This window comes from Chlamydotis macqueenii, chromosome 2 (genome assembly GCF_036417535.1).
Source record: "Chlamydotis macqueenii isolate bChlMac1 chromosome 2, bChlMac1.mat, whole genome shotgun sequence".
Classification (NCBI taxonomy): Eukaryota; Metazoa; Chordata; class Aves; order Otidiformes; family Otididae; genus Chlamydotis; species Chlamydotis macqueenii.
In genome coordinates, this window is record NC_141557.1 from 73,398,068 (window position 1) to 73,419,017 (window position 20,950).

General features: G+C 40.9%; 2 protein-coding genes across 2 annotated transcripts; one reads left to right on the forward strand and one right to left on the reverse strand.

Moving 5' to 3' along the window:
• The first annotated feature begins 241 nt into the window (after positions 1 to 241).
• On the forward strand, positions 242 to 3,018 carry LOC147601703 (tubulin beta-1 chain). Its single transcript, XM_086740279.1, has 4 exons — positions 242 to 376; positions 1,049 to 1,157; positions 1,421 to 1,531; positions 1,745 to 3,018. The coding sequence occupies exons 1-4, from the start codon at positions 320 to 322 to the stop codon at positions 2,803 to 2,805; spliced, it is 1,338 nt and encodes a 445-aa protein (XP_086596405.1). The 5' UTR covers positions 242 to 319; the 3' UTR covers positions 2,806 to 3,018.
• A 180-nt stretch (positions 3,019 to 3,198) lies between these two features.
• On the reverse strand, positions 3,199 to 20,950 carry BPHL (biphenyl hydrolase like). Its single transcript, XM_010127064.2, has 7 exons — positions 20,835 to 20,950; positions 17,877 to 17,980; positions 15,218 to 15,384; positions 11,049 to 11,202; positions 8,571 to 8,702; positions 5,864 to 5,987; positions 3,199 to 3,384 (listed from the first exon to the last, which is right to left on the reverse strand). The coding sequence occupies exons 1-7, from the start codon at positions 20,936 to 20,938 to the stop codon at positions 3,297 to 3,299; spliced, it is 873 nt and encodes a 290-aa protein (XP_010125366.2). The 5' UTR covers positions 20,939 to 20,950; the 3' UTR covers positions 3,199 to 3,296.

A 20,950-nucleotide genomic window follows, 5' to 3' on the forward strand; every position in this document is an offset into this window, starting at 1 on the left:
TCCGGCCTTTTTCCCGCCGGCCGAGGGCGAGGTTCCTCCAGCTCCCCAGAGCAGCCGCGCTCGGACCTGGACCTGGACCTGGACCTGGACCCGGACCCGGGCCCCGACCCGCCCCCCGCCGCGGGAGACAATGCCGCAGCCCCGCCCCGCCGCCCCGCACCCGCCGGCTCCGCGCCGCTCCCGCATGACGTCACCGGCAGGGGCGGGGCGCGGGGCGCCCCATTTAAGGGGAGGGGGCGCGGGGCGCGGCCGCTGCAGCGGCGAGTGCGAGAGCGGGCGGAGAAGGCGGCGGTGAGGGGCATCGTCAGACACCGGCACCATGCGTGAGATCGTGCACATCCAGGCCGGGCAGTGCGGCAACCAGATCGGCGCCAAGGTACGGGGGGGTGTGGGGAGGGTGTCCGCTTCCCAGTGCGGGACCCCGGCGCCGCACCCCGCGGGGTATCGGGCAGCCCCGTCCCGGGATGAGAAGCGGCTTGCGAAGGCATGGCGGGCCCTGCTCCCGCGCCCCCTGCCTCCGGCGGCGTGAGCTGCCGCGGGGCTGGGCGCTGGCCGGCGTGTGCCCGGGCTCCCCCGCCGCTGCCCTCCCCTCTTGCAGGCAGCCGCCCCCCCCCCCCCCCGCCCGCCCGGCCTCACCCCTCTGCAGCCACCGCACCGGCTCCCGAGGAAGGAAGCGAGAGGTGTTCCAGTGCCACCGACCTCCGCCTCCGAGGGTGCTGCCATCTTCTTGTAGAGGCTAGAGGGTCTTAAGGCACTGCTAGACAATGGGAGACCACCCAATTGAGATACCCCGGGGCTGTCATCCTTTGGCTATGAGCTATAAAATAATTAACTTGCACACGGTGCTCCAGCTGCCTGTCTGCCCTCTGCTAATTCAGCTGTTGCGGCCAGGGAAGCCTTTCTGCACTGACTCACCTTCCTCCCGGCAGCTGCTCTGCCATGCCAGGGAGTGGTCAGGGCCACGGCACGCGCAGAAGCGCGCTGGTGTGCGTGATTGGCACTGGCCAGCTGCGCTTAACAATCGCCATTTTCCAAAAATCTCTTCTAGTTCTGGGAGGTCATCAGCGATGAGCATGGCATTGACCCCACGGGCAGCTACCACGGGGACAGTGACCTGCAGCTGGAGAGGATCAACGTCTACTACAATGAAGCTGCCGGTAAGTGTGTCTGCTTCCTCAGATGCCCTTAAATGGGGCAGACATGTCAGTTCATTGAGGCTGGAAAAATCCCCGAACAAGAGCTGTCATCTGCCAGTGATGCCTCTAAGAGAGCTTTGTTCTCGGAATGGCTCTGATAACACAGCAGTCTTGATCGAGACAGTGTGTCTCTCCAGTGAAATGCGGGGAGGCAAAGGGAGCACAGCAGGGATCCTGTGGCACTGACTGTGGGGTTGTAATGCCGGTGCTGGTTCCTCCTGCAGGTAACAAGTATGTCCCTCGTGCCATCCTGGTGGACCTGGAGCCCGGCACGATGGACTCTGTGCGCTCTGGCCCCTTTGGACAGATCTTCCGGCCCGACAACTTTGTCTTTGGTGAGTGGCTGTGGGATGGAGGAAGCCCAGAGTGGGAGCTCTGCGCACAGCAAAGGCTCAGAGCGAGCATGAGAGTGGCCCAGGGGGACCAAATCCCAACAGCGCAGTGGGGATAGAAGTGAGGGGGGAACACCTTGGGGCAGGAGAATTGGGAGCGTCTCTGTTCCTCCCCGGGGTGCTAACGTGGCACCTTGCTTCTGCTTTGTCGCCTAGGTCAGAGTGGGGCTGGCAACAACTGGGCCAAGGGGCACTACACGGAAGGCGCTGAGCTGGTGGACTCTGTCCTGGATGTGGTGAGGAAGGAGTCGGAGAGCTGCGACTGCCTCCAGGGCTTCCAGTTGACCCACTCGCTGGGCGGTGGCACGGGCTCTGGGATGGGCACCCTCCTCATCAGCAAGATCCGGGAAGAGTACCCCGACCGCATCATGAACACCTTCAGCGTCATGCCCTCCCCCAAGGTGTCGGACACGGTGGTGGAGCCCTACAATGCCACCCTCTCTGTGCACCAGCTGGTGGAGAACACGGATGAGACCTACTGCATCGACAACGAGGCCCTCTATGACATTTGCTTCCGCACCCTGAAGCTGACCACCCCCACGTACGGGGACCTCAACCACCTGGTGTCGGCCACCATGAGCGGCGTGACCACCTGCCTTCGCTTCCCCGGCCAGCTGAATGCCGACCTGCGCAAGCTGGCAGTCAACATGGTGCCTTTCCCCCGCCTGCACTTCTTCATGCCAGGCTTCGCCCCCCTCACCAGCCGTGGCAGCCAGCAGTACCGAGCCCTGACAGTGCCCGAGCTGACGCAGCAGATGTTTGACTCCAAGAACATGATGGCCGCCTGCGACCCCCGCCACGGCCGCTACCTGACGGTGGCCGCCATCTTCCGGGGCCGCATGTCCATGAAGGAGGTGGACGAGCAGATGCTCAACGTGCAGAACAAGAACAGCAGCTACTTTGTGGAGTGGATCCCCAACAATGTGAAGACGGCCGTCTGCGACATCCCCCCGCGCGGCCTCAAGATGTCCGCCACCTTCATTGGCAACAGCACAGCTATTCAGGAGCTCTTCAAGAGGATCTCGGAGCAGTTCACAGCCATGTTCCGGCGCAAGGCTTTCTTGCACTGGTACACCGGCGAGGGCATGGATGAAATGGAGTTCACGGAGGCCGAGAGCAACATGAACGACCTGGTTTCCGAATACCAGCAATACCAGGATGCCACTGCTGACGAGCAGGGAGAGTTTGAAGAGGAAGGAGAGGAGGATGAGGCTTAAATCCTCTGGTATCAAAGGAACTTTGTAAAGCAGGCATGTGTACTGAACGACTTCTGATAGTGGTGGTGAAGCATGTTCTCTAGAAACTGTGTACCCAGTTATCCTATCAGCACTTGTAACTTTGACAGATTTCTCAATGTAACAGTTCTGAATCCCAGTTATTACAATGTTTTTGTCTTTTAATGTTAAGAGCACATAAAGGCATGTATTCTAGATCATGTGTTCTGTCTTTCTTAACACCTGTGGATACAGAGCAGCTATTCAGCCCTTGTGGCAAGAAGTGAGTTTAAAGACCTGTCAGAAATCCTGCATCACAATTGTGCGCTCTGATCCACTGAGGCTTACATATTCTCAAAATGTATGCTTCTCATGCAAATATCTTCCATGTTTTTTCTTACAGGACTCAAACCTACCTGTAACTTGAACGAATAATGGAAAGCCAACTAAAGTTCCTAAACAAGGCAAGGACAAAAACCTCTAACTTGTTTAAGTTAATGTAGGAAATCTTCCACTTGTCTGTTGAAGTCCTCTGCAAAACGTAGGTGTAGATTATGCTTTGCTTCTGGCATCAGAAGCAACCTTAAAAGAAGAAAAAAAAATCAAGCACTGAATATACATTATATTCTGTGAGTATAGGTAATTAAAATATTTGTTGCCTTTTCCTTGCTTGTGGTCACCCAAGTATAGAACTGAAGTAACACTTATTTTAAGTACTATCCCTATGTACCTCGTTCAGGATATGAACCACAGCAACAGTTGAGCAACAAGTATACTACTTGCCTCACTTTGAGGAGAATAAACTAAGCTTAAAACAAATTTGTGTCCTACACTCAGTTTCTAGGAACCTTTCTGGTGGTCTGCAAAGAAGAAAACATTCCAAAACTTCAGTGAGCAGGATTCATTTTCAACAGGTATGTGAAGTACCTGTGCTCTTTTGCCTCTTTCAGAGAACAGGGGTTGTGCTGGGCAGCGAACACATTGAAGAGATCTCTACAGAAATGTAGATTTCTTGTCACCACCCAAACTTAATCAGCATTTGAATTTTGTCTAATTTTTCTGCAAAAAGACAATCCAAAACTAACACCATTCATTCATCCATTAAAATAGAAAGGGAAGTCAGGAATCCTTAAGCTATAACAAAGGTTTAGAAGTAGTATCTCAAGAAAGTTACATTTTTGTAGCACTGATAAGAGTCTGACAAGCCTAAAATACCACTTGCCACTGCCTTTTATCTGAGAAAAACTTCATACATCGGGTACATACTTCTAATGCTTTGCTTTATATGGTGGCGGGAAATCATTTAAATAATTTCATCCTGCCACATACTAAGCAGTTTCAACAGAGCTAAAGCAATCTTGACTGATACTTTGCTATGCTGCCTTCTTGCTACCTAAGCCCTGCTACAGCAAGGGTCATCTTTCTTCTTTCAGTGATGACAAGTACTGCTTTTTTCTTGGAAAAGAGCAGTAGCACGTGCTCTTCTAGCACTTCTGTCTTAACTTCATTAAGTGTGCTTCTTCAAGGATCAAGCAGCACACAGATGCACAAAACAGTAGCACTGTGTACGCTCTTAAATACTGCTGTTAAGCCACTGCAATGCTACCTAAATCTAGCCATGCTGTGCAAATGCAGAATGCTAGCACACTTACCAGGAGAGAAACAAGCAATGTATCTGCACTACAATTAGCAAAAGCTTTTTCTACTTTACTACTAGATAAAAATAAAGGCAAAGAAAGCTGATGGTACTTTCAGCATGTGTTACTGAAAATATGCTGAATTTAAGGTTTTCCTTCTGCTTCACAATAGAACATGTTCTCTCCAGTGCAACAAGGGAAGAAGGGGACCATATACTAAATATTAATTTCTGAGAACACTACTAGTCTGATTTATTTTCTGACAAATACATACACAGGGAGCACTTCAGCATGAAGACACGCAAAGAACTGCTTTACATTTTATTGGATAGTAACTTCTAACACTGTTTCTTCCCTGGTTTGTCTTCCAAAGAGAAACTATCGGATCTTTGTCTAGTTTTTGTGATGACTTGCCTTGGTAAGCATCTGGATCGTTTCAGAGATCAGTGAAACCTAACAGGAATGATAGGTGTTCTCAGCAGGGCGTGTGGGAGTAACTAACTAGCAGACACGGAATAAAACACTTGCATGTGATTGTTAGGAAGATCATGTGTTCTAACGTTTCCTGTGTCATAATGCATTTCTATGAACAGTGGGGCTGAGTTTGAGATAAATATGTCACTCAATTTTTCACAAAGACTACACTTATGAAAGAGTTCCCTACACTCTGCATTCATAAAAATGGGCTTTATTCTGATTCTTTTATTCAGTGTTAATTATCACATTGTTATTAAGTAGTAACAGAACTCTTGAATTTGTGTGCAAATCTATGAAGAAAATTCAGCTGGTGAAATCTCAGCTTTTTACAGGAAGCATTTCTAGGGTTTTCAGATGAAGCAGATGGTGCCCTGAGATTTTTCTTGTTTATAAAGTGATATCTCTGAGCATAGTTGTACATTTTTTTTTCTCATTCTGCTTTTCTTAAAAACACTGAAAATTCACAGGACAGTTGGAAAAACAAAATCTTTGAGGAGGTTGTTCACATTAACAAGGCAGAGCAAACACTGGTATCCGGTGCTTCTCTCTAAGAACTGGGAATCTCCATTTATAGTATATAAATTCACTGCTCGACTGAATGGGACAAGTTAGGTATCTCACAGCAAAAGGAATGCAATGGCCATAACAGAGAAACAGAGAAGAAATTTGCTTGTTTCAAGGAGTTAGGGAGTGGTTCTGTGTGTAAAGTAGAAAGAGGAGAGGACTTTAGGAAGGAGCTTATGGAAATACTCTACTTTTTATACTGCAAGGAAGGTCCAGCTACACTGTTTACACTGTAACTTGCTAGGGCAGTTTGGAGTAGCTCTGTCTGTGGCAGAGACAACTTATTCAAATACTTTAACTTTTTTTTTTTTTTCTTACACTGTGGCTTTGAACTACTTAATTTCTTCAACAACAGTTTATAAATACTCCATCATATAACTTACCGAGAGCCTTTGATCTGCTTATGAATGTATTCTGCGTGAGCTTGTGGGACCAAAGGGTCTTTCTCACCATGAATTATAAATGTGGGACATCTAATATCTGGCAGCAACTGTTGGCAGATATTACCTAGGGAGAAAATAAATGAAGGTCACACTTCATTTTAAAATAGTGTGAAAGACTGAAACGGCTTCTGTAAATGACCGAGCTCCGCTGGGTTCTAGCTACTGCCTCTCCTTGTGAATAGCGTGCAACTAATCTACGGTCTTCAGTGTAATCCAGACTTTAATTAACATTTCTTTCTCCAAAATGTTTCTTCACTGAAATTTGCTTCATTAATGGATACTAGCACAAACGGCCACGGCAAATGAAGTGTTTCTGTCCCACAGTTCCCCTGGGCTCTCTCTGACTTCAAAGCAAACACGCACATCTCTTTGCCGCTTTGCTCTTTTCAGCCTTAGACTTATGCCCTTCATGTTTATGCTACATTTTGTTACACTGGTTGTCAGGTTACCAGATTTGCTACTTTTTTCAACAAGTTAACTTCGGTTGTACTCATACCTCTTCCACCTTCCCGACCCTTTGCTGTCTGCAATGCGTAATCATTTAATACAAACTGTACTGAATTATTCAAAAGTTATCCTCCCTGCCCCTTCATCTTACAGAACCTCAAGAATAATTGTATGCTTAGCAGTCTTTAATCTCATTAGAAGTAATTTTAATGCTTTTTCTTAAAGATTCATCTAATTTTTTTCCCCCTTTCTTTTTTCCTCATGCCTTCGTAACCCAGTTTACAAATTCTTTCCCTAACTTCCCATGCTCTCACATGAACATGAGATTCTGTGGGCAAAACATACTTGATGGGTTTTATATTCCATTTATCTTTGAGCTAACTTTGTCCTTTTTGTAGTTGTCTCCTCACAGCTACCAACAGCTGTCAGTTAATGCTCATACCTTAGCTCTAAAGTCATATACAGTTTCACAGAATTTTTCCAATTGCTTGGTTATTTATATAGTCTTAGTCGGCACTTCTACCAATTAAATATTTTCATTTAGAACATTTCACCCGCAGTCCTCAAACGCTTACAGAAACGTTGACTCTTTTTCAGAACAAGTAACAAGTAGGTTATTTACCTAAGGAGGTAGTTGGCAACCAAACTATTATTTCCTAGTTTCCAGGTCCTAAAACTGTTTTTTACTACAACAACTAGATTATATTTACTCCAATAACACAGAACAGCAAGAAGAACCTTCAATCTTGCAGCTTATTTGGTTTCACTAAGCATTGGCACCTTCTAAAAATTCATTTCTTACAGCTTTTCACGCAAAAAAAAAGCTGTCCTATTTAGGGTAGATAATCTTATTTCTTAAAAAGAGCTTAAGTTGGTTTTGACTAATAGAGGTTTTACTGTCTTCTTTTTCTCTCTGATGAGTTTTATTAACCCATTTTCTTGTATTAGCCATTCATAACCTTTTGTGCAGTGTGTTTAATTCAACGGAGGTCTGCTTGTTTTTGAAGTTACTCTTCCTGAGCTATTCCTGGAAAATTGCAGTCTGATGGCTGCTCATCTTTTTTAGCAAATGTTAGGCTTATCCCAATATCTGATCCAGTTACTGCATCTAGGTAATTCAGCTCCTTGTTGCATGTCTCCAGGTGGCTTCTTTTTCACAGTCACTCCATCTCAGTGTCTGAGGGGTGTGCATGGGAAAAAAAGGATGCCACAGCCAGAGTTTCACCAGCCTGGGCTTTGGACTTAAGAACAAATCAGTTTTAAGGAGATGCGTTCTAGAAAGGGTAAAATAAAATCAGATCATAATTTGCTACATCTTTCTACCGGGAGAAATTCTCATACTGTGTTGCTGATCCTATGCAAAACTTTATGGAAAAAGTACAAAATAAAATAATGTTTTCCTTGTAGTACCTGCTGCCTGTTAATGTAGATCATTTTTCATTGAGAGCTACAGGAAAATGTATATAAGAGAATTACAGATTCCTTGTTTTATGTAGCATGTACTTCTGCTTTAGGCAAAGTAAAGCAATTTCCCTCTGAATTAAAACAGAACTGCAGGTTATTATTAATTGTATACTTGGTTGCAAAAGTCTGTGTAGAGTACTTGCAGAAATCTTCAGAGATAAACATTTAATAATTACTATATTGTCTAATTTAACTATTCTTTTTGGATTTTAAACACCTAAGTTGTGTCAATAGTATTTTTAAGTGTATTTTGTTAACTCTGAGTTCCCAGAATCTGAGCTTCCTTCTCTTCTAACGCACTATATGCTACTAGTTTTGAAACAGTGTTTCGGCTCCTGTTTGCAGAAACTACAAAGAATACACCTCACTCCTGGGATATCTTAACAATGTCACCAAGAGGTAATCCTTCAACACTGAGAGAGGATAAAAAAGCTGGAGCAGAGTCCCTCCTGTTCAGTCTGCACAAAAGCAATGATTTAATAATGCAGTTTTGTGGCGGAACAAGAGGAGGGACTCACCAGCTAATGCTTCCCATAAATGTGTTTTCCTCCTGTACCTTGCTGGTTCTGTGAACCATCTATAAAGTAACTGTTTTATTCATGAGTGTGAGTCAGACAGCTTTTAATGCCATATGCAGAGTGCTTCCTTTACTGGCTGCTAGGAGTACTGTTAGATTTTTTCATTCAGAACTGTCTGCTACTGTAATTGCTTCGGTTTAACATTGTAAAAGCCTTACCATCTGATTTTTCAGCAAAGCGAGATATTCCATCTACCCAAGCCTCACAGGTTTTTGCAAAGTACTTATGCCCATACATCTCTTCCAGTGGTTTCTTGACCCTTTCACTCCATTTTGAAACATCTCGGATGCCTACATAAAATAACATTGAAATACGTTAAGTCCTTTCCAGCAACGAGATACAACCCAGAACCGTCAACACCTAATATGAGTAAGTTTTCAAACCAAACTGCAGATATGTATTTCAAACTTGAAACTGCACTGAATAGTTTTAAATAATTCATAGCATGGAAAGGATATAAAAAAGGTAGTTTTACGATCTCTGCTAGGTTCAGAGTTGCAGAAGCCCATCTTGTTATTATGGTCACACGGAACAAGAAGAAAAAAAAAAAAATCAAAGGATCCAGTCCTAAAACTTCTGATGTTTGTTTTTGGAGGACTTGCAGAACATGAGCTGAAGGGAGTACCTTGCATATAAAATGGGGATTGTTTTATAATAGTGTGCCAGAGCTGGCAATAATTTTTTATATCCTTCAGCCTTTTGCTTTGGCTCATGGACGGAAGTTCTTCCATGGCTCCTACCAGTACTCAGAGGAAGGAAGCTCTTATTAAGGCATTCCAGCAGGCTGACATCATGGTACATTTGCCATAGTCTTAGAGAAAAACAAGCAACTCTACTTAGTAGAGCCTTGTGACTCATGGCAGGCTGGCTAAAGCTGTACAAATAATCTGACATGCTACTATTTATTTATCAGATTTACCTATTTTTTTTCCTCTAAAATTTTCAGTACTGCTCACAAACCAGATATCCACAAGGGTGACTTTCACTAAACTATATTTCAGCTGTACAGCTTTGTATAAATAAAGCCCAAAACAATGTTAGTGTAGCAGAGAACCAGAAAGAGACCTGGAAAGTACTGAGTCATCAAGCGGTGATATATGCCACTAGGAAAGCTTTTAATTGGTTTCAGATGGGAATTAAGGGAAGAAAGGAGTGAGGTGTTAATTAACAAACAGAACCTGTCCAACCAAATGAGCAAGGCAGCAGTGACTGAAAGTGCTTTATAACAGCATCTGGTTGGAAATGAGTTTGCTCACCCCAGGCTAGCTGTTACTAAACAGCTGTTTCCCTTATAGAATCTACTCTTTTATCCTTATGGCTGGCCTTAATTTAAGAAGAGAGGGGGGGAAAAAGCCAATGTTGAAAGGATATAGGTATCAAATAAACACCGTTCTCTCCTATCAAACCTGCCATTGCAGCTGAGATGCACTGATGGGCCAGCTGTAGAAGGCTTGCGCTGCTACTCTCTGAGCTTTATCACCCAAAGAGAGATGTTGAAACCACCAGCCCACAGAGAAGCCAAAAGTCAACATTGCTTTGGGTGCTCCGTGTAGAGTAAGACTTATTTCGTTCATTTTTTTTTTCCACATTTTAGCCTGTTGGCTGATACTAACTGAGGTGCATTTCATAATTACATAATAAAACCTTCATAAATATAAAAGCATGTCAAGAAATAAAGCAGCACTTTTACAGAGCTAAAAAGCATTGTGCTTACTGAACTAAAAATTACACTACTACTACCAATGAAAGTGCTGCACTGTAAGTACTCACGTGCAAAACACACTTGTAAGTTAACTGAAGCCAGACAGTCAGATTTCACAGCTGGTATAAATGAAACTCCAGTCACTAAAATGAAATTATACTGGGTCACACTTGTTAAGAGCCTGCATGGTTAAATCTCTTAATTTCTAATTTCACAAGGAAATACTGTCCCTTTCTGAGTTCACTAGCAGTTTTTGCTATTTTCCTTTGAAGTGACAAATGATCAGATTCTATTTCATATGAGTGGAATAAGGATGAGAAATCTCATGGTTTTTTCCTTTGCAAAGGTTTTGTAACCACGATAATTAGCTTTAAAGGAATGCAAATGTGAAAGGCATCTTGGGACACTCACTTGAACGATTCCTTTGCTTCCTGAACAAAAATGGTAAGTTATGAGCTTGTTTTCTTACTGTTTATGTATTATATAGGCCCTAGAGGCAAAAGCTGTTATGTGCTAGCCCAGTGATTTTCTGTGGACCTTGTTTAAAGGTTGTGCAAGATGTGAGAAAAGAAATCAAGCCTGGAGTTAATAGTAGTACTTGGAATTTATTTTTGGGACTTTGTTACAACCACAAAAATTTGACTTTATGAAAACTACAGATAAGCTATTATAAATTAGGTTTTTCAGCAGTGTAAGTTAGTAAGGACTTGTTAAAAATTCTATTATATTACTGCTAGAGTAATTGTTAAGGAGTTTCTCATTATGACTTCAATCTATCCTTATACTTAACAACATGGTGAATTTTGTGTCCTGTTCCTTCAGGTTTGTTCTGTCCTCAACTCTATTTCCACTTAGCCGTTACATGACTAAGATTCTTAGGTCAAGAAGAAATGAAAATAATTATTTTAGGATACGATATACAGTTTGTACATACCATTATAAATTCTCACATCCTCTTGAGTAACGCTGGCATTTGCTCCCCAGACAACCAGCTTGTGGATAAGAGCTGGATACTTTGCAGCTGCAATGAGTGCTGTAATTCCACCATCACTCCACCCCAGCAAAGAGAACTTCTTAAATTTCAGTGCCTTGATTTGTAAAAAAAAAAAAAGTTATATGCAAATCATCAGCTGGTTTTACAAGCAAATATGAAATATTTATTAAAAACTAACTATACAGATTTAGACACAACACTATATACTTGAACTATAGTTAGCTTTCATAATGAGAAAATGTAATTTTCCTGATATACATTAAAATACTTAAGAAAGGTCAAATATTTAGAAAACAATAAATTATACCTGCCTTTCCAATTTTCTACAACTATTTAATGAAACAGGCAGTAGCCATATTAGATTCTTGCTGCATTTAAAAAAGCTCTCTTGAAATGAAGAAATGTTTCTTTACAATGGAGAGTAAAGACCTTTTCAGAGAGCCTGATGGTACCAAGAATCTGTGGATTCTCTTGGTACAAAACTGGCAAAGACTATCACAGTGTGGGATGGTAGGTAATCCAAGATCAAGATGAACTTAAGAAACAGAAAAGTATAAAACTTGCAAAATGAAACCCAGTGATCTAATTTACTGATGCTAGCTGATCTAAGATAAAATAATCTGCCCTGTAAGAACCAAAAAATTAATAAAGTATTTGCTACAGGACTGTATCAATTTTTAGTGCCTAATTCACATTTCTGAAGCGTTTAAGTGTACATTTAAAATGTTACTTCATGGTGAATTGCAATTCAAAACATTAATAATGGAATTCCTCCTTCTCAAAAAGGAAGGCTCAGGGCAAAAAAAATCTGACAACCAAACCTTAATTCATTCTGACTTGTATAATGCTTTCCAGTAGAATTTGAAATTCTTGTTTCCTCACATACCACAATCTGGTAGTACTGGCAGGAACAGGAGAGAGGATTTTCTCTGTGTGATGTTCAGTGGGCAAAGGGTGGGAAAGGTAAAGGCACCCAGGAGCAAATGCATCTGAAGGTTGTACAGGGACCATATGGAATGGTTAAGCAGTATTTGCAGTTTTGCATATAGAAGCTTAGGTTAGTAAACTCCTGCAAACATACATCAAGGTTTCAAAGGGGTGGGTTTGGTTTGGGGTTTTTTTGTTTGTTTTGCTTTTTTTTTTTTTTCAGAAATTACAGCCTTTTAGATGTGATTAAAGAAGATACTGTACTTTCGGAGGAAAAAGAGCAAGACAGTTGAATGAGTTGTTTTGGTGCTTGGTGTTTTGTTGTTGGAAGTCCAGGCTTGTTTTCTTTGGACAGAAGAAAGCAAAAATGCAGGTAATGACAGAAACAACTACAGAGAGAGAAAAAGCAGTTTCTAGTCTGTTTGTAAACTCCATGCTCAAGTGAGGCATAATTTTATCAGTCAACTCAATAACCAGCAAACTTCTATCACTATCAGGCTTTTCTGGTTTTGGCTTCTTCCTTGGTATTAGGCTCACTGTACTGTTGCTCAATCTTAGATTTCACTCTGCTAAGCTATAATTACTAAACAGAAAAGAAACAAAGCAGGGGAAAGAAAAGGACATGTAAAGTAAGAGCTAACAGCAAGAAAAGAGAACCTTGAATTTTAGCAGCTGATCACAAGTTGGCCCTGGCCTGACAAAAAAAAAGTACTTTTCTGTGACCAGCTTTCAGTATTGTGCTGCTGAAGGGTTACTGGTGTCTTGGCAAGTTTCAGGAGTTGATGGCAGTCCTTGCAAAGCTTAAGTTTTTGCTGTTGCTCCTGCTGTTCTCCTACCACCACCAACAAACTATGGATCTCCGTCGGCTGATGGGTGGAATAGCTGATTAAAATGTTTATCCTTCACACCAGGTTATTCACCAATGCTTCAGCTGAGATCTGTTTGCCTCCAGTATTTCTCTTGTTCACTAGCCATTATCTTGGTGCATTCTTTGGATTGTCTCAGGATGCCTTTGCAGCAGGAGGAATTTAATTTATTTTTTGCAGCCTTCCAAAAAACAATGTGATGTAACAGATGTGTTGGATATGACATGCAAGTGTGCTTGCTTTAGTCTTGAACTACTTACAGTACAGGCCTCTGCCTAGCATTGGCAATAACCCTACAGCTGGTTGTGCCTCCTCAGTTCTGTGGGTCATTTTGTGTTGGCCTTCACCCATAGTGAACAAAATCTCTTTTGAAATCACCTCCTCTATCCAGGCCTTTGTGAAATGCAATCAAATGATCACATAACAATGATGAAAGTAACTCACAACAGTACCCTGTACTGTATGCTTTCATTGGATCACAGGGAGTACACCACAAGTAAAGGCTGCAGTTGATCTACAAAACCTTGGAGAAGCCCAAGCCTATCCTCTCACTAGAACAGTAGCTCCAAAGAGTAAGAACCTCTTAAATATCAGCACTAATTATTTCCATGATTGTTTTAATGATATTGGCCTTTATTGTTAGACATTGAGATGGAATGCAGCCAAGTGGGCCTATTTGCATTATACTCCTTTTGTTTCAAGCAGACTCCTTCACAGAACACATATGATACAGAGCAGTGTCATGCATCAAGGTGCCAAATATTGTGCAGAATTTCAGCTTCTCCTATTTGATAGAAACGTTGCAGGACTCGCAGCTCTAGCAGAGACACCAGAACCTGAAGGAGTCTAGAATAAAGGTTCTGAAGGCTCACCTATATGGATGGGTTTTCTAGCTGAGTGGTGGCAAACCATATACATTATAAAGCCCTCTGCAGGAGTTAAGCTTCATTTTATAACAGAAATCCTAGTTGGGATGATTCTTTGGGATTGTGCTAACCTTTATATGTTACGCTAAAATAGAAGCAAGTGACCACGCTTGGGAATATTTTAATAATTTGTTATTATATGCTTATATCAATAAACATCCTCAAAAAAAACCAGGATGCTGCATCTCATTTGTTTTGGCAGCTTTAGAGAATGCTAGATCATTGTCCTGTTTGACTAGATGCTACATGATTACATTCTCTTTGGGGACAGCTCTGTTTTCTATTTTGCATTTATTAGTATTTGGATAGAGGCAGGAAAAGGGGTTACAACCACTTAGACTGAAAGTTTGTCACCTATCCATGGCAGTATCTTTATTTTCTTTGTTAGCATAGCAGAAGAAATTGGTGATTTACAGTGCAGAGAGATTTCTTTTATGGTTAGAGGGCAAAACTGCATCTTAATTCTGATTCTGCTGTCAGACTTATTTTGTTTCACTATGCAGAATGCTTCAGGAAGGCTGCGTTTCCATTTTCAGATGGGTTTCTGCAAGGTTACTGCTTATTACAGAAATACCGTTGGATTGACTGTCTGAATTGTGTCTCATATTTTTGGAATTTTAATGCTCTGCCAACTTTCTTAACATGGACAAAGACAGTCATATAGCGTGATATAACAAAGCCAAAATATTAGTTAAAACTAAATTAGAAAACAGTATTAGGACTTCTAGGACAGAATAAGAGAGGAACACAGAAACACAGATTTGAAACAAAAAAATCTGCAAGGTGGAGAAGTAGTAACAGCTTCAGGTCACATCCTTTGTATTCACAATAGCTGTATGAGTTTTTAAGATCTGGCATGATCACAGGAGCCCTTCGATTTACCACCAAAATTATTTCAGTAATATGCTGTAAAATGCAGAGTGTCAAGTTAATTTCTAGAATCAAATGTTTCTTGATATGGGTTGCTCAAGTCAAAATGCCAAGATTCCATTAGCTAGAAAATTTTCTAGGAATATTTCACTACTGTAATCCCTTCAGTTAAACCACTTACCATAGGCTTTGTTTTTTATATATACTTTACCTAAACTTACATGGTTCTTGCCTGTAAACCTCTTAGGGTAGGGTCTTGGAATAAAAAGTTATTGCTTTATAATTAATTCTCACTGCCAAACCTCTATGTATACTGCAGAAGAGAAGGAAGAAGAAAATATTTTCCAAAATAGTGTCCATCTGCCAAGTTTTAAGCCCTCATTTGTGTGCTCTTTTGCATAACTTGCTGTCTGCTGGAAACAACCTGCTTAACAATGCTCTTCCTCCTTCTCAAAATTCAGGGAAAACAGCTTTTAAATATATACATAAAAAAAAAAATAAACTCTCAGAATAGATTTACCTGCATAAGATCCACAGCATCTTTTGCATCCCTCTCAAAGAAATCTGGAGGAAAGTCTCGAGCTGGAGGAATGGACTTTCCATATCCCCGAGGATCCCAAGCAACAATTGTGAAAAGTTGCTTATTCATAGACTTAAGCTGTGGTCCAAAATCTGTTTGACCACTCCCTGAAAAATCATAATTTTTCAATTACAGTAACCACCATAATACTTACATAGTACATATACATGCTCTAAATTGAAATCTTGGGAAACTTGTATCTCAATTCTACAAAAGATGATCAATCAACACTTTATCTTTAATTGTAACTAACCATTGTGAATCTCAGACAGGAAATACCACAATAAAAATATTCAGAAGTATCTGCAATACACTCAGAGCAAATAATTTCTGGTAAGTATGTAAGTTTATCAAAACCTGTGCTCTAAACAGATGCTTTAATACAGAATCCTAAACTGAGTCACCTGGAATCAGCCAGGGTAGGGATTTATCTTTAACAGATTTAAAGCACTAGCGTGGTCATTGCTGTTCATCTGGACAGCACAGATGAAACTGAAAGGGGAGGAATATAATGACTCTAGCTACAAATCTGTAGGTGAAAAGCATTGTCTAAGACGGTTGTTCTTATTCGATAAAACACTTCTGTGAGAATATTGGTGCTTAAAGCTGAGCTTTAAATACTTCTTGCCTGAGGAGACAATCATGGCACAAAAGTATAAAATTGTAACTTCTTATTTTTCTAATATGTATGTTGCCAAAATAAGCGCAATACAGCATTTTTTTTCTGATGCAGAACAGTTTCTTTTATTGATAGATCAGACCTTCAAAGGATTAAAAAATGAAGTATTTGTGTCTATTGCACTAAGCTACCTAAGAACGCTAACACAAAGGTAAGACTGCAATTTATTTCTCATTTGCATTATGGTTATGTGGTAACAGTATCACACACTACTTGATTAAAACCTGTTCAGATCTAGTACATTCAAATGATGTAAATCAAATATCAAATTAGCTATCCATCATTCTATTAAGAAGGCCATTTAAGATATTTTTTGTTTACTTGGACAAATGCATCCTCAGATACCTCCGCCTATACCATCAACTGCTGTAAATGATAAAAGAGGCTGTATACAGCATGACACGATGAGTTGACTACAGTCTGACATGATCTCTTCTCTCTTGCAGCACCAATTAATAGCTAGAGTCAGAAGAAAAATATCAGGTTGTTTGAAAAATACCAGTACAACCTGATTAATATTAATCACATATTCTTACATAGGCTTTATACGGATCTCTGCGCTAGAATGCATATGCTTGTTATACATACATATATACACACTTTTATATATATATATATACTTATATATATTTATTGCACCTTAAAAAAAATTAAATCCACAAGGCTGAAAGCACACCTGAATGATGTGTTTTCTCAGTACTTTTCTAATTAGAAAGAGAAACATCACTTCTGTAGTAGTGTAGTTTACAAATAGTCTAGAGACTGATTAATTCTGTTGAGCTAAAAGCACTTGTTTGCCACAATACACTTACTAGTTTGTAAATACTGTAAGTAATATACAGTACACTGAAAACTTAGTATCAGTACAGAGGGAAGAAGTATGGGAGAGTCAGAATGTAAAGCTCACCCCCACATGTTGCCCAAAAATATTAAACCACAAGCTTAATAATGATAAAGATACTAAGCCTAACTATTACTGTTAGTAATAACGCTAACTGAACAGTAGCGATGTACACCTAATAACAACAACAGTATTATGACCGAAGAAATAAATTATTTCTATTTAAAGAGTTAGCACTGGCAACAGGATTACTAGTTTAAAAAGCTGCTTAAAATGAATAGGTTAAAACATACAACTACTAAAGCACTTCTAGCATTAACTTTTTCCACCCTCCCCTTGAGAATTCTTTGAAAGAAAGAACCAATTCACAAAGACTTGAAAATATTGCTGCCAAGAAGAACAAATGTTATCTGCTCTTCAGTTCTTGATGTTCTACCATCTTGATCCAGCGATTCAGTTAAGCATGAGCCCAACTCTGAACACAGTTACTGACAGCCTGCCATGAACTGCTAGTAATTCTGATTGGTTCTCTAGAACCCAGAAAAAAAACCTTGTGTTAATTTTAAAATTTTGTTATCAAAAGCAGTGGTCTTGATGGACCTGTAGCTAGCAGAACCTGTTGTCCGCCTCAAAAAGCCACTGAGAATCTTAACAATGTTTCCTTGAATAACCAAAACATGAAAATAAATTTTTAGTCAAAAAGCAAGTGTCAGCCGTGCCTTTTTCACTATGATAATAAAATGAAGATGCTGCATTATGTCTATGTCTATTAATTCAATTGGAATGCACCTAGTTTCTAAAAAGAAATGCATAATTCATTTGAGTAACAAATATAGCTGACCTGATTTTCCCCACCCCTCTTTTATTTTGCACCTTGTGTAGCTATTTGCCACCTGTGCTGGACACCCTCTTTGTACAGTTAAATCCAAAAATGCAAGTGCCTACTACACCACTTTTTTAGTGACAATGCTCCCTAATCAGGTGTTGAACATATTACAAAATAGTTTTGTGCATTCTAGCTTGACACCAGATGGCTGAAGAAGTGGTCGCTTTACAAAGGTAAGACAAAATCTCCACACCTAGCATTCCGGGAAGCAGAAGAACTGCATGGCTTCCTTCTCCTGTCTGCTGATAATGCAAGTGGACTCCATTCACGTGGATTTTCGCAGATGTTATTGAAGTACTAGGGATGGAGGAAGCAGAGAGAAATAGGAAAACATCCAGATGGTTAATTTTCATTACTATACAGTGATTCAAGGAATACAGAATAATTTTTCTAGATATTGAGATTTAAATGGGTCACTTGCCTTTCAAGGGTGCACAGAAGACTAAATAAAAAACTTGTTTGGAGCAGAGAAGTACTCAGTAGTGACTGCTATGTAGCATTTGTACTTAGGTTTCACAAATGTAGCTAAATGACTTAAGTTAAAGGGGAGAAGAAAAAAATATTCTTGACCATGCAACAAGGGGAATATAAAAGCAGCTTTACATGGCTACAGAATTGTGTTGAAATAAATGTTTTAGAGAGGAGAAACCTCATTCTGTCACAGCATAACTTTTGAAACTGCTGGTGTTCACCTTGTAATTACTAAACTGTAATTACTAAACTGAGCCTCTCCATCTGCCAAAAAACCCACAAACTACTGTTACGGTTCCTCATGAACCAGAGGCTCTACAATGAAAACCACCTTCCACTGAGATGAGGGTGGAGAAGAAAAATGTGATAACAATATTTCTGTCATTGTAAACTTAGCAGGAGGTAATGCTTAACTGGAAAATACATGACCAAAAAACCCCACCCACTAAAGAAGTGTCACAGAAACTGTCTGCACCGGCCAACTCTCAGCCCCAACCCTTAAACCTCTACACTAACCTTCAGTACAAAGCAAAACATACATGTAAATGCAAACAGGTAACCCGAGATACCGTGTCTAGATACAACCATCTAGTGAGAAAGCAGAAGTAGCATAGACTGAAGGTATCTTCTCAACAGTATAAACCATTGCATCTGTTCTCCCAAGCAGATTTGTGCCCTAACGGTTGGAAGCCATCTTTTCAACAACCTAACTAATTTTATTTAGAGGTAGTAATACGGAAAAAAAATTTGCCATTTGGTTACCTAATGGTTAACCCTTATGCCCTGCAGTTCTCAGTTTACCTTGATTAAATATTCTTGCCCCATAAATAAAATCAAGGTGAATTCACATGCATACAGAAACACTGTTTTCCAGTCTTATATGTAACAATAATCTCTGTTCCATGATATGTACTGTACAATTTATTAAAAATTCAACTTTAACATACAAATTCTGAACCACTTATGGCACATAGGCATAGTCCCACCTGTATAGAGCTTAAAATGGTGGATTAAAGGCAAAAAAAATCCCACAAACTTAAACCCTTCTCATAAGGAAAATAAAAAAGAACAATAGCTTGTGAACTCAGATTCCCAATACATAAGTGGCAGTTAAACCACAGAATCTATTCAACACAAAGCCATTCAGATTTTACATAAAATCTTGGTCTACATAATCAATCATGCCACACACCTAAATATAAGCTGTGACTGTGCTGAACAGGATCAGCTCTTTCTACCTTTGCAGATGCAATTTGAGAACTAGAGTACAAATGCAAATCTGTGACAAGAATGCAGCTCAAAGAAACTCAGTGTGCCATCATAACTTCAGTGACTGATTGTAATGGCATTAAGTCCATATATCACACTTGATGTGGCTATATGCTTCACAACTTGAATTTTGAATTTAGCATTCCAATGGCTGTCTTTTCTCCTCTGAATATCTGGCTTTCGTTTCTTCTCTATTTATTAAAAAAAAATTGTTTCCTCTTTTTTTTTTTTTTTTCACCATCTTTTGGTTTGTCATTCATTTAATCAGCTTATTTTATCATAGTTCTCACCACAGCAAATAAGCACCTTGCTCTTACTAACTTTTACAGAAATATATGATTCTTTTGCTTCTCTTGTAATTGCCAAAAACATTTCCAGTTTTGAACAAAACTGAAATAATCACCATCCTGTTACCTTTCTTTAAAAAAAAAAGTTACTAATATGTAATTTTAATAGACAAGGGATGTATATTCTGCTTTCCTGATTCAGATGCTGAACTTTTTTACACGATTCTACATTTTTTAGGATTAATAATTAACATCAGACGCTTGAGAACTTTGCTCAGTTTCTGACGCTTTTTCTGAAGTCAAATGAAATCCAGGAGTTTCACACAGGGAGTATTTTCAATACTTTCTGGACTAAGAACAAATGAGTTGGTTCTTTATGTGCTGAGAAACTTCACCAGAACTGGCTACACCAAAGGCAGATTTGGTCTTCCCCACATCAAGTTTCTGCGAGTCTGAAATCACTTCAGTATGCATGTCAGCATGACGACTTCACTTCTGTCAAGTTTTCACAGACTGCATTTTTCACTGGTTGGCATAGTCAGAAACCACATTAAAACAAAACAAAACAAAAAATTACACTGTTTTGTAACTGAATTAGCAGTGTTAAGGTTTATAGCTCTTTGAGAAGCATTGGATACGCACTGCCTACGTCAACCAAGGCAGCACGGACGCAGAGTAGGCAGGTCTGTGCCTTGCTGCAGGCCACATTTCACTTCATACTCTGTAAGAGTGCAGCTTAATCTGGCAAACACCTTTCTGTTCCAGCTGTGCTACAGTACAACCTAGTCTTTATCTATGCAGGGGAAATAAAAAAGATGTGCTATTATGTCTGGTTTCCTCAACAGGATTTGCAGAATAAGCAGCATTTTACACATTACACACACATCTTCTCTTTGGCACCTCCCTGCCTGGCTGCAGCAGCAGGCACCTGAGGGTACTGCCAGGGTCACACCTTGTCACACCCCCCACACCCCCCCCCCCAAATCTAGTGTACAGTCCTTCTGCTAAAACACCTTGTTCGCCCCCCACCCTGGGTGACACCCACCCGGGCCTGTTAAATATCACGCTCCTCAGGCCACGGAGGGAGGGGAGGGACGAGGGAAGGAGGCGGCTGCGGTTTTTACCCGTAGGAAGCGGCCGGTCCCCGGGGCGTGAGCGGCGCGGCCCGGGCGGGCAGCTGCGGCAGCAGCAAGGCCCGGAAGGCCCTGCCCGCGCTCCGCCGAGCCATTTTGCCCACCGA